Source organism: Oryctolagus cuniculus, chromosome 1 (genome assembly GCF_964237555.1).
Source record: "Oryctolagus cuniculus chromosome 1, mOryCun1.1, whole genome shotgun sequence".
Classification (NCBI taxonomy): domain Eukaryota; kingdom Metazoa; phylum Chordata; class Mammalia; order Lagomorpha; family Leporidae; genus Oryctolagus; species Oryctolagus cuniculus.
Window position 1 is genome coordinate 153,425,674 of NC_091432.1, and position 13,543 is coordinate 153,439,216.

The window sequence follows — 13,543 nt, forward strand, 5'->3', positions numbered from 1 at the left end:
CTTAGAAGACAAAGCACAGGAAATTATACAGTCAAACAAAAAATAAGAAGGGGAAACAAGAAAAATAAAAAACACTGTTGGGAATCAATAGGCTACTACCAAACAACCCAACATAGGGGTTCTAGGAGTTCCTGAAGACATGGAAAGAGAGAATGGATTAGAAGGCCTTTTTGGTGAAGTAATAACAGAAAACATTCCTAATTTGGAGAAAGGAAAAGACATCTAAGACCAGGAAGCACATAAAACTCCAAATGATGTGACCAGAAAAGATCTTCACCATGACACATTGTAATCAAACTCACCACAGCAAAACATAACGAAAAGATTCTACAATGTGCACTAGAGAAACACCAGATTACTTTCAGAGGATCTCCAATTAGACTCCAGTGGACTTTTCATCAGAAACCCTACAGGCTAGGAGAGAATGGCGAGATATAGTCCAGGTCTTAAGAGAAAAAAAAAAAACTGTCAACCCCCAATACTATACCCTGCAAAGGTCTCATTTATGAATAAAGGTGAAATAAAGACCTTCAATAACAAAGATAAATTCAAAGAATTTGTCACCACCTGACCAGCCCTACAAAAGATGCTTAAGGATGGCTGCATACAGAAACAGAAAAACATAGTCATCATATGAAAGAAGGTAAAGAAGAAAATCTCTCAGTAAAAGTTCAAAGGAAATTCAAAGTAAAAAATAGGAATTTTTTTTGGAAAAATGACAGGGCAATGTCATTACTTTTCAGTAGCCACCTTGAAAGTAAATGGTGTCAACTCTCCAGTTAAAAGACACAGACTGGCTGAATGGATTAAAAAACAAAACCCAGGGGCCGGTGCTGTGCAGTAGTGGGCTAAAGCCGTGGCCTGCAATGCTGTCATCCCATATGGGCGCTGGTTGGTGTCCTGGCTGCTACACTTCCAATCCAGCTCTCTGCTAAGACCTGGGAAAGCAGTAGAGGATGGCCCAAGTCCTTGGGCCCCTGCACCCACATGGGAGACCTGGAAGAAGCTCCTGGCTCCTAGCTTTCCATCAGCTCAGCTCTGGCCGTTGTGGTCATTTGGGGAGTGAACCAGTGGATGGAAGACTCTCTCTCTCTCTCTCTCTCCCTCTCTCTCTCTTTCTGGCTCTACCTTGCTCTGTAACTCTGTCTTTCAAATAAATAAAATTAATCTTAAAAAAAAAAACATCTGCTTGCTACCTACAAGAAACATATCTTACTAACAAAGATGCACACAGACTACCCTTTCATGATGAAAACTCTAAGAAAATTGGGTATAGAAGGAACATTCCTCAACACAATCAAGGCAATTTATCACAAACCCATGGCAAGCATCATATTGAAGGGGGAACAGTTGGAAGCAGTCCCGCTGAGATCCGTTACAAGACAAGGATGCCCACTCTCACCATTGCTATTCAATATAGTCCTGGATGTTTTAGCCAGAGCCATTAGGCAAGAAAAAGAAATCAAAGAGATACAAATTGGAAAGCACGAAGTTAAACTATCCCTATCCACAGATGACATGATTCTATAAATAGGGGATCCAAAAGACTCCACTAAGAGACTGTTGGAATTCATGGAAGAATTTGGTAAAGTATCAGGCTATAAAGTCAATACACAAAAATCGACAGCCTTTATATTCATAGACAATGACAAGGCTGAGATTGAGCTTCTAAGATCAATCCCATTCACAATAGCTGCAAAAAAAAAAAATCAAATATCTTGAAATAAATTTAACCAAGGAGGCCAAAGATCTTTACAATGAGAATTATAAAACATTAAAGAAAGAAATAGAAGAAGATACAAAAAATGGAAAAATCTTCCATGTTCATGCATTCAAAGAATCAATGTATGGGCCCTGCACCATGCTGTGCCATGGCTCACTTGGTTAATCCTCTGCCTACGGCGCTGGCATCCCATATGGGCACCGGGTTCTAGTCCCGGTTACTCCTCTTCCAGTCCAGCTCTCTGCTGTGGCCCGGGAGGGCAGTGGAAGATGACTCAAGTGCCTGGGCTCCTGCACCCGCATGGAAGACGAGGAAGAACCACCTGGCTCCTGGCACAGCGCCAGCCATGGTGGCCATTTTGGGAGTGAACCAACGGAAGGAAGACCTTTCTCTCTGTCTCTCTCTCTCTCACTGTCTGTAACTCTACCTGTCAAATAAAAAAAAATAAAAGAATATCATCAAAATGTCCATTTTTCTGAAAGCAATTTACAGATTCAATGCAATTCCAATCAAAATACCAAAGATATTCTTCTCATATCCAAAAAAAAGGCTTCCATAGCCTCGGCAACTCATGACAAGAGCCTAGGGTGATTACTGACACCATAAACAAGAGTGTCAATTGTTAAGTCAACAACAGGAGTCATTGTGCGCTTACTCCCCATGTAGGATCTCTGTCCTTAATGTGTTGTACTATGTGAATTAACAGCATAACTAGTACTCAAACAGTACTCTATACTTTGTGTTTCTGTGTGAGTGCAAACTGTTGAAATCTTTACTTAGTATATGCTAAATTGATCTTCTGTATATAAAGATAATTGGAAATGAATCTTGATGGAATGGGAGAGGGAGTAGGAGATGGGAGGGTTTTGGGAGGGAGGGAAGCTATAGGGAGGAAAAAGCCACTGTAATCCAAAAGCTGTACTTTGGAAATTTATATTTATTAAATAAAAGTTAAAAAAAAGAGGAAACCCAAATGGCCAACAAATACATGAAAAAATTATTGGGATCACTAGCTGTCAGGGAAATACAAACAAAACCACAATGAGGTTTCACTTCACCTGGGTTAGAATGGCTTACATACAGCCAGCGCTGCGGCTCACTAGGCTAATCCTCCGCCTTGTGGCGCCAGCACACCGGGTTCTAGTCCTGGTCAGGGCGCCGGATTCTATCCCGGTTGCCCCTCTTCCAGGCCAGCTCTCTGCTGTGGCCAGGGAGTGCAGTGGAGGATGGCCCAAGTCCTTGGGCCCTGCACCCCATGGGAGACCAGGAGAAGCACCTGGCTCCTGCCATCAGATCAGCGTGGTGCACCGGCCGCAGCGCGCTGGCCATGGCGGCCATTGGAGGGTGAACCAACGGCAAAGGAAGACCTTTCTCTCTGTCTCTCTCTCTCACTGTCCACTCTGCCTGTCAAAAAAAAAAAAAAAAAAAGAATAGCTTACATACAGAAATCAGTAAACAAGAATTATTGGCACCTCCATGTTTATTGCAGCTCAGTTCATAATAGCTAAGACATGGAATCAACCTAAATGCCCATCAACCAAAAACTGTACAAAGAAAGTATGGGATATGTACACTATGGAATACATAGTGGAACACAGTGGTACATAGTGGAATACGGTGGTTAAAAAAAATGAAATCCGATCATTTGCAACAAAATGGATGAATCTGGAAAACATCATACTTAGTGAAATAAGCCAATCCCAAAGGGACCAATACCATTTGTTCTCCCTGATCTGTGAGAACTAATAGAGCATCTAAAAAACAAAATTTGTAGAAGTGAAATTGACACTTCAAGAAGGGATGGCTTGAGCTGCCCTTGTCTTGACTATCAAAGAACAGTTTAATTTTATTTTTTTTTTTTTTCGGTTTTTTTCTTTGTACTATTTGTTGAACTCTTTACTTACCATAGAGTTAATCATAAAGTGCATAAAGTCAATTGAAGATGGATCTCAGTAAAAAAAAAAAAATAAGAGTGGGAATAAGAGAGGGAGGAGGAAGTTTGTAACTGTAAAATAATATATTTCTGCATACATTCCTATGGACTTACTTCTAAGGGTACGGCTTAAAAATTTGTCATGAGACTCCAAATCCCATTAAGCTTGGTGATTAAAATGCCATCTTAATTGTTAAAGTGATCATATTAGGTGTTAAAGTGAACATATAAATAGGATTAAGTGTTAAAGTGATCATATAAAGAGGATCAAGTGTCTGATAATAATAATAGATAGAATTAAAAAGGAGAGAATATTCCAACATGGGAAGTACTCCACGCAGCAGACTCCTAGAGTGACAATCACTTTAAGTAACACTGTGACATCCCTTAAGTCTTCCTTGTCTGGCTGAAACGCCTGTGAGAGCATTTCAGGCATGGAAAGCCAAGATACTATGGCAAAAAAGTTCTACATGAAGGATCTCTGTGAGTGAAACACCAGTGGAAAGAATTCGCCATCAAAGAAAGATGTACTTTTCTCTGAAGGGAGGAGAGAACTTCCACTCTGCCTCTGGCCTTGTCTAAATACTGACGGAGTTTGTGGACTATAAAGGCTTCCATAGCCTAGGCAACTCATGTCAAGAGCCTCAGGTGGTCACTGACATCAAACAAAAGAGTGTTAATTGTTTAAGTAGCAACTGGAGTCACTGTGCACTAGCTCCCCATGCTGGACCTCTGTCTTCAATGAGTTGTATTATGAGAGTTAACTAAAGCTAGTTCTCAGTTTGCATGAGAGTGTGTGTGTGTGCAAATTGTTGAACTCTTTACTTAGTATAGAGTTGATCTTCTGTGTACAAAGTTAATTGAAAATGAATTTTAATAAAGAATGGGAAGGGGAGAGGGAGGAGGAAGAGGGGTGGGAGTGTGGGTGGGAGGGCAGGTGTGGTGGGAAGAATAACTATATTCCTGAAGTTGTACTTATGAAATCTATATTCCTTAAAAGATAAATATAATAATAAAAATAGATAAGTTTGAGCATGTTACTTTTCCCACTTAAAACTTTTTGAAGACTCAACATTTCCCTTAGAACATGAAATATTAACTTCAAGGAAATTTATAAAGCCCTTCATGATCCTGTCTTCTATGTCTCCAACCTAATTTTTTTACACCTCCCCCCCCCAAAAAAAAACTGCGCTATAGATCTCTAATTAATTGCCTTCCATTCCTTGAACTGGTCATGTTCTCCCTCACCTCAGTGCCTTTGCACATGGCTTATCTAAGCCATGATCTCACTGGGAACTCGCCTTTGCTCTAAGTCCTTAGCTGTCCTTCCAGTCTCACATTACGTTGTTTTTATCTAGGAAGACTTCTCTGGCCCCTAAGTTCTGGCCTCCATCCAGATTGTTGTGCGCTTCACCAGTGATTTTCTTGTGTCCCCTTGTATTGGAAGTTTGTGTAATAACTTATCTGTAACTCCTTCAAGGGGCAAGGTTGTCTCTAGTTCGATCTTGAATCATTAACATCTAGTACAGTGCCTGGGCCACAACAGAAACTTATAGTTTGCTGAAGAAATGAATGGGAGAATTCTTTATGCATAGATTAGTGATATTTAACTTTCATTGTGACATTTCCTTCATTTGATTATTGGCATAACCTTGTAGGCCAGGAGAGCGATATTATTTCTGTTTTTAAAATGGGCCCATAGGAGTAAAGAGGCCAGATGACTTGCTTGGAATTTTTCAGCAGTTTAATGGCAAATGTAGACCCAATTTCCGAGTTCCATTGGTTTCAGAACAGGTGTCTGAATTGAGCATCATAGTTTTCCCTCACTTGATAATTTGTCTTCTATTTCCCCTTCTACCTTCTCCCCTCTTTACTTATTTTCAATTTCCCTCCCCCCATGACTAACACTAAGGCCACACTTGTATCTAGAGAGATGGCAGTGCTTTGAAGAATCAATAGCTTTGGGGATTTTTAGAGTCTTTAGTAATTTTGCTTAATAAAGTTATTAAGCAAAACTTCTCTTTTCCTGTAACTCTATGTTAGCATGATCTTGGGAGGTAGGTGAAGGGTTCAGAATTTTTTTCCCTTTCCAGCCAAGGTTATCCATAGAAATTCAAGGAGTTTGTGAGAGGTCATTCATATTGGCATATTATTTTGTAATTTAAGCTTGCAGTTTAGGCCTAGCTTATGAATCTTTATAATCAGATAATTTAATCAGAAATGGACTTCAGATTAACCATGATGTCATATTCCTTTGCTGCTGAAAGTGGGACTTTGCTATCATTTGCTTGTGAAAAGGAGGAAGTTTGTGTGTAAAATCAACAGAGAACAATATTTTCTATGGCCTTAAAGGGAATGTTGACTAGACTGTAAAATAATTTACCATTAACTTCCACTTGAAGTCATTTAAAACCAACATATATAATTTTTTATTTTAATGTGAGATGAGGGGAAAGTTCTATATTTTGTTCCTTTACCCATAAACTCTGTGCTATAGTGTATGATAAGGTCAGTTAAGCTGCAGAGATAAATACCTGGAGAACAATGAGGCTGGGAAGATGGTATCTGAAAGGTGTCCTAAAAGTTGTCTCTTGTGTGTTACACTGTGGATTCTACTGGTCCAGGCCAGAATTAAGGATGGAAAGCTTAGATCAAGAGGCCATAAAACCGATTTGCCTGGCCCCATCCTGGCTCCACTGCAAGGTTTAAGGGCATTTTTCTTTCTGACTTTCAGGTAGCATCCTTTTCAAGTGGATGACCATGGAACCAGAGAAGATCTCGGAAAAGCAGGAAGAAATTCTTTCTATCTTGGAAGAAAAGTTTCCTAACTTGCCTCCAAGAGAGGACATTATCAACATTCTGCAGGAGACCCAGTTTGGTGCTCAGGGTGAGTGACTCTAATCCCAGCTCTGGCTTTCACGGAGAGCGTTGTCAGACCCCAGAAGGTGAAGTTGGGTGTGCTTTAGGTTTCTTCTTTATTGCTCCTGGTGTTGGCTCACCTGGAAACAGGCAACCTGTACTGGAGCCTCTCTCCAGAGGCCTTCGTGACTGGATGTGTGCTTAATTTATGCATTCAATGCACAGCCCAGATGCATCTTTACCTGCAATCCCTGTGCTGACAGAATCCTATTTTGGGCATGTGGCAGGAACAATGCCAGGCACAATGGGAATTTTATAGATCAAGTAATTTTTGAAAGAAAGGTGAGAGGAAATTCTTAAGATGATGAAACTGTTCTCTAAGCTTTCTGGGGACAATGAATTTTCTGACTCAACTGTTTTATAATAATTAACAGTTATAATTCACTGAATGTCTAATATATATAAGATTATGAGGCACAACTTATTTGTAAAGATGATTTTACTCAGCCGGCACCGCAGCTCACTAGGCTAATCCTCCGCCTTGCAGCGCCGGCACACCGGGTTCTAGTCCCGGTAGGGGCGCCGGATTCTGTCCCGGTTGCCCCTCTTCCAGGCCAGCTCTCTGCTGTGGCCAGGGAGTGCAGTGGAGGATGGCCCAAGTGCTTGGGCCCTGCACTCCATGGGAGACCAGGAGAAGCACCTGGCTCCTGCCATCGGATCAGCGCAGTGCGCTGGCTGCAGCACGCTGGCCGCGGTGGCCATTGGAGGGTGAACCAACAGCAAAAGGAAGACCTTTCTCTCTCTCTCTCTCTCTCACTGTCCACTCTGCCTGTCAAAAAAAAAGAGATGATTTTACCTGAGAACAGAAGGGCTTCATTCTTTCCCAATCTCAAACACTGACAGCTGTCAAGTGGCCAGATGATTTATCTTTAAGGTGCAAACAGCATTTTACATAACTTTAATGTATATAAGGAACAGAGCCTGAGGCAAAGCGGTCTTATTTTGGAGTTGATCACAGGCCATACTGCTAGGGGAATGGAGTGCTTTATCAAGCAGCTGGGCTCAGTGGGAAGTAATCCTAGGAAAAGTCGGGGTTACATCACTTGAAGGATGTGGTAATATTCAAGGAGTGCTTACCCGGGCTCCAACATCTGATGTTTAAGTTTTCAGGAATATTGTGGGTTGAGTGATGTTGAGATGGTAGCTTAAGATTAGAAGTGGTAAAGATGTTCCCATCACAGAGACTGACAGACTCTGCCAATGCAGTTTCCTTGCTGGTTGTTAATCACTCGCCAGGAGACTGCTGGTGTGGTGAGGGCTCTAATTCCCCAGCATAGGCTCTGGTGGCCAGAGCCAGGTCTTGGGAGAAGAGATGCAGGTGCTGGCAGTTGAGCTTCAAGCTGGGTGCTCTGAGATGTGAAGATCACTGACAGCATCCACTGTACCTTCTGGTGCCTGTGAACAAGTGTTGATGTACCCTATTACATAGCCACATGCTGGCATGCATCTTCAAAACTTTACGTATCCTAATACATTCATACATTCTATAAGTGATTTTATGCTGAGGTGAAAAGAGGCCTTTCAATCTCCAAGTCCAGGAAAAATATTTAGTCCCTATCTGTTTTCCCAAGCCACTGCAAATGACAGATTGTTCTGGGTTGGTAGAAGCAGTCAACCTTGATGTCTTAACATGCATCTGGGCAGGATCCATGTGCTTCTACTAGGCTTTATTTAGATCTTCTTCCTAAGAGAGTAGGCCTAATCGGATCTAATAATGAAGTGTGATAATTAAATGTGAAGATGTACACATTTCCTGTTTTGCTATAGCAGAGTTCAGTGAAATGCAGGGGTCAACTGAACCACAACTATGGAGTTCTGATAATTTTACCATTCTGGATTATTACTCCCATCGATTAAGGACTTCAATTGCTCCTATTGCCAGAGCCCATTACAAGTGTGGCTTACTTAATTATAAGAGTTTTATAGTCACATTTATGAAGTACATTTGAATGAAATTATGCCAAGTGTGCCCTGAAAGCAAAATTTGAATTAGTTGGTTATCATCTGATTATTTTGTGTGATGGTGCTTGGTTTTCTTCATTTGCTCACCTCCACCTGTTCCTTCCCTGCTCTTGTGTGCTCTAGACCTACAGAGGCTGGGCCTTGAGTATTTAATCTTCTGGGATCCCTTATTCCTGGCTTCTGGTTGGATTTGATCAAGGGAACAGTTAGTGGCACCTAGGGGAGGAGGGAAGGAGTATAAGGTTATGATATTTCTCCCCTGCTCCCTTCTAGCTGCACCTCTCCCTGACCTCCACTCCAGTCCCAGATTTCTTTCCTGCTCCTGTCCCTTGTGAGTCTCTGGATGCCTTAGCATCTTTACTCATGTTCTCAGTCCTTCCCACATCTCTGTAAGTGTCCTGTCCCTAAAGAACCTTCTTTTGCATCATGAAGGGTGACTTTTCTATCTTGCTTAAATCCTAACCAATGTAGACATTGTCACTAATATGGTTATGGCCTCAGTGCACGCGTTTCCTATGGATAAATGTGATATTAGAGGGGAAAATACTGTTATTAGGCAATCCTTTGGTGTTACAGAAAAAAGTATAACAGGGTCTATCATCCACAGGTTTAAGTATTGAACAGACAATCTTGAAAGACCTAAAGGAACTGTCAGATGGAGAAATTAAAGTGGCCATCAGTACAGTGGACATGACCCTTGAGGTAAGGTTGGGAATGCTTTTTCAGCATCGATAGATTTCACATAATTGCAGTCTGAACAACTGGAATACAACTCTGTCCACTGCATAAGTCAATGGTATTTGTTTTTCTTGGAATGCTTCTTTATGATCGATTCAACTTGCAGTGTAGCTTATTATTTTGGGTGAAAAAACTGTTTAGTCAATGAAAAAATGCCAAACCTGTATTCTCAAGATAAATGCTCTTTCATTAGTCTTCGTAAAACAAAATCTAAAACGCAAATATCTACATGTGAATAATTTAACTTGTTTAGTGGTAGTTAAAATATCCATGAAAGGATTCATTCCCCTACTCTATTCTGAGGTCAGAGTTCATAGAGCTTCCTATGAAATACATTGTCCTTTGGCCTTTTTAAGCTATTTGGATGCATGTCACTTTGGTAATGAATGATGGCAATTCAAGAATTAATAAGGATCCTCCTTCCAGTCTGTTAAATGAACAACTTGGAATGAATGCTTGACTTTGTGTATTTCCTTGGCAAATTATCTTTTGTCTACTTTGGGGGTTTTCAATGACTTGTATGTTAATCTTAATTAGCCTAATTAATGGGGACTATATTTTACAGAGGCACATTTATGCTTTTGCAGAAGTCTGTGTGTTTCTTTATTGCTTTATTGCCTCAATCAAGTAATCTACCTTTGAGGCAACTAGATCTCAAGTCACATTTAGGGAGACAAAAGTTTTTGTATAAGAATTTGCCTCTTGGTTTTTAGAAGTGTTATGTTGCTTTTTTTTTTTTTTCTTGTAATGATGGTGACTTTATAAGGTGTATTTTTTCTGTGGAATAGCAGGCATGCATATCTGGTGTCCACCACTCAGAAGGCCCAAGAGCCAGGCAGGTGTTCTTTTTGGAGATCTCCTTAACAAACTTATTCCCAGCTGATCAACATCACACTTCAGCTCTTAGTTAAAAATTAGTATCAGGAGGCAGACTGTTGTCATGTTATATAAGGCCTCATGGCTTATAGGATGTGTTTTCAGTGAATGTAGTTGGTAGATTAACTCAGCTGTTTCTGTGGACTTTTAGATGGATAAATGCTTCATGGAATTAGTAGTTGATGTGAATCAATACAAAAACATGCAATTTGGGATGTAGTAACTAGCTAATCACCTTCAATTAGAAATCTGCTTTTTATCTAGAAACTCAAGGAGAGCATGGAACTTGCAAGGGTCAGTAGCTCTGAAAATCATTTCTACTAGTTCAAGCCTTAGGGTTTTCTTTCCTTCCTCCCCTCCCCTTCTCTCCCTTCATTTAATGGCATCTTATTAGGTTTTAAATGCCTTGTTTGGAATTCCTTTCTAAATTAACATAGAACATCTTATAATTGCTTAGGGAACTGTTTGTAGTTAGCAAATTATTTTAAGGTTATTAATATTATAGACTTACTATAGCTTTAATATACTTCCAATTTATGTTATGGGGGATGTACAAATGGCTTTGACAGATATGTGAAACTATTTATAAAGCAGAATACATAATAAAATGATCATTTTAAACTTGGCAGTAATTTGCATAGAGGTCCAGTAATTAATCAGGTGGTTAAGTACATCTCTGGATGCGCTGTATGGTCTTCTGGGAGGAGGGGAGAAGGACTTGTGTGTTTATAGAGAAGACTACATGATTTAACTCTAATCAGCAAAGTAAGAGCTTTTCACTTTTCCATAATAAGGGTATAAAGGTAACTGAGTAATAGAGAAAGAACACTTTAGTAACATTTGATAGTTTCTTTGAAAGAGAAAATGCACTTTATTTACTCAATCTGCCAGTTGGAAGAAACCTTGAGTTAAGAGCACAGTCTAGTTTTCTCTGTAGATCATGTGATGGTATAATCACAATCTCTACTCATACTTGATTATACTTCAGCATTCCTTTTTCATTCTCATTCACTTCACTTTTAAAAATAAGAGGACAAATTTGTAGAAAAGGAATTAAAAGATCAGTTTCTTTGGCGCAAAAATTTTTGAAATCCATGCACTACTTTTCCCATAATACTAGTTGTCTGAGGTCAGCATTGTGATATAGCAGATTAAGCGGTCACTGGTGACATCAGCATCCCAAATGAGTAACAGTTGGAATCTTGACTACTCCACTTCCTATCCAGTTCCCTGCTAATGCTCCTGGGAAAGCAGCAGACTGGCCTGGTCCTGACCATTGCAGCCATTTGGGAAGTGAACCAGCAGATGGAAGAACTCTCTCTCTAGTTCCTCTGCCTTTCAAATAAATTAATTAATTAATCTTAGAAATGTACTCTTTCCCCATGTAGCTTTTCAAGGCTGCTGCTTATTTCCTCAAAGAGATGTTTTTAGTTCCTTTGACTTCGTATGTCTCATGTATCCTCCAAGAACCAGGTACTTCATCGTGACTCATAAATTCTCAATTCCTTTATTACGATCCTCTGAACTCTCTCCAGGTTTTGTTTAGATGACTAACTTGTGATTAGAAAATATTTTAACTTAATTGAGGGTAATAATGATATCTTTAACTTCTGTTTCTCTTCTGTCAAGGTGCTAGAAAGTATAAACACTTAATATATATTAGTATTGGCAATTTGTCTCTTTGATATTTGAGTTTTGGTTCCTTTTGAATTGACATAAGTCAGTATGGACAGCTCAGGAAACTACCTCACTAGGGCATCCATGGAAGCTACTTTTGTTCTCCTCCAGCAAGTTTTTCCAGACAGCTATGATTGAAGGCTGAAATCAGATAGACAAAAGCTGGTCCATGTATTTATAAATGGCTCTGTTTATCCAATTGTCCAAATAAAGGACTGGGTGGCTTTGCAAAGTAGTGAGCTATTGTCATGGAAGGATATGAGACAGAGCTTCTACAGCATTTCAGGGTGTGGGAAAGAGAGTTCTTAAATTGCATGGTCCTTTGCCATGGCTGTAATTCCACAGTTGTATGTGTCATGGCCTTTTCTTGCCTGATGACCCAATTAATTTTTGGGAGGGTATATTCTGAACATGAGAAGGATTGCTTCCTTGCAAAGTACACAGCCTATTCTTCAGAGGGAACCAGTGGTTTGGGAGTAGAAACTACTGTGGTAAGGAGAGAACTAAGCCTTTTGTCTCTGATGTTTTGGTAGCAAAAATGATCTCACAACTGACAGTTGTAGCCTAATCAAATCTGCATAAATTACTGAAAGAACAACCATAAAAAGTAAATCTTTATAATGATGTAGAATTTCATTGTATAATATCAGAATGCATGTGACTTTGAGGAAGGACAGATAGCATGGCCAGAGAGGCAGCTGTTCTTACAGAGAGGACTGGTGGGGCTAGGATCACAGAGAACACACTGCATTTCCATTTCACACAGCCTCTGGGCCAATGGGAGTGTGAATACAGCATGCATCATATGGGGAATACACTTCATACACTGGAACCCACTTCATCGATTATTGTTGAATCTGACCCTGGGTGCCCTTTCATTGCTTGACACTTTGATGATTAGAAGAGAATTTATGGATATCAAAGCACATGCTTAACTGGCATAAACTTTGTCTTTATTCCTTTGCCAGCAGAACAGGAATGATTATACTCCCTGGGCCTGGTTTATGCCTTAATAAAGCCAGGGAAGGTACACATCTTTCCATTCTAATGAGGTGCCGCTGAAGCAGTGGAGGTTGATTGTGGCAGTCCCACATTAATGGTTCCCTTGGTGATATCAGTGTTACTGCATTTCCTTAAGAATTTCTTGAAAGATGTCAGACATTAGCATCTTTACTCAGGAAGAACAATAACCAGGCACCAACTTTATCACTTTAAAAAATAGATTTATTTTATTTGAAAGGCAGAGTTACAGAGATACATGGAGAGACAGAGAGAGATAGATAGAGATCTTCCATCTACTGGTTCAGTCCCCAGATAGCTTCAACAGGCATGGCTAGGCCACGCCAAAGCCAGAAGCCTCATCCAGGTCTCCCACGTGGGTGCAGGGCCAAGCACCTGGGCCATTTTCTGCTGCTTTTATAGGCACATCAGTAGGGATGCCTGTGTCATGGGCAACTTAACCCACTGTGCCACAATGCCAGCCCCTTGATCACTTTTTAATGATTGATTGCACTACAGTTTATTATCATATATGTATTGTGTCAGTTTGTCCAGGCTGCCATAACAAAGTACCACAAAATGGGTGGCTTGAACAACAGAAATTTATTGTCTCACAGCACTAGGGACTAGAGGTGATCAAGGTGCTGGCAGGAATACTCCCTGCTGAGGGTGGTGAGAGGGGGTCTGTTTCAAGCTTCTCGTGATTCACTGCCAAT

General features: G+C 40.3%; 1 protein-coding gene across 10 annotated transcripts in view; it reads left to right on the forward strand.

Moving 5' to 3' along the window:
• Positions 1-13,543, forward strand: part of PRUNE2 (prune homolog 2 with BCH domain) — a 316,953-nt gene that overhangs the window by 79,013 nt on the left and 224,397 nt on the right. For all 10 annotated transcript variants that reach the window (XR_011379490.1, XR_011379489.1, XR_011379488.1 and 7 more), the window contains exons 5-6: positions 6,391-6,543; positions 9,145-9,239. Coding sequence is in view for 7 of the 10 variants with exons in the window: in XM_051858798.2 (XP_051714758.1) it covers positions 6,391-6,543; positions 9,145-9,239 (248 nt within the window). In the remaining 3 variants the exon portion in view is untranslated. The remainder of the gene's footprint in view (positions 1-6,390; positions 6,544-9,144; positions 9,240-13,543) is intronic.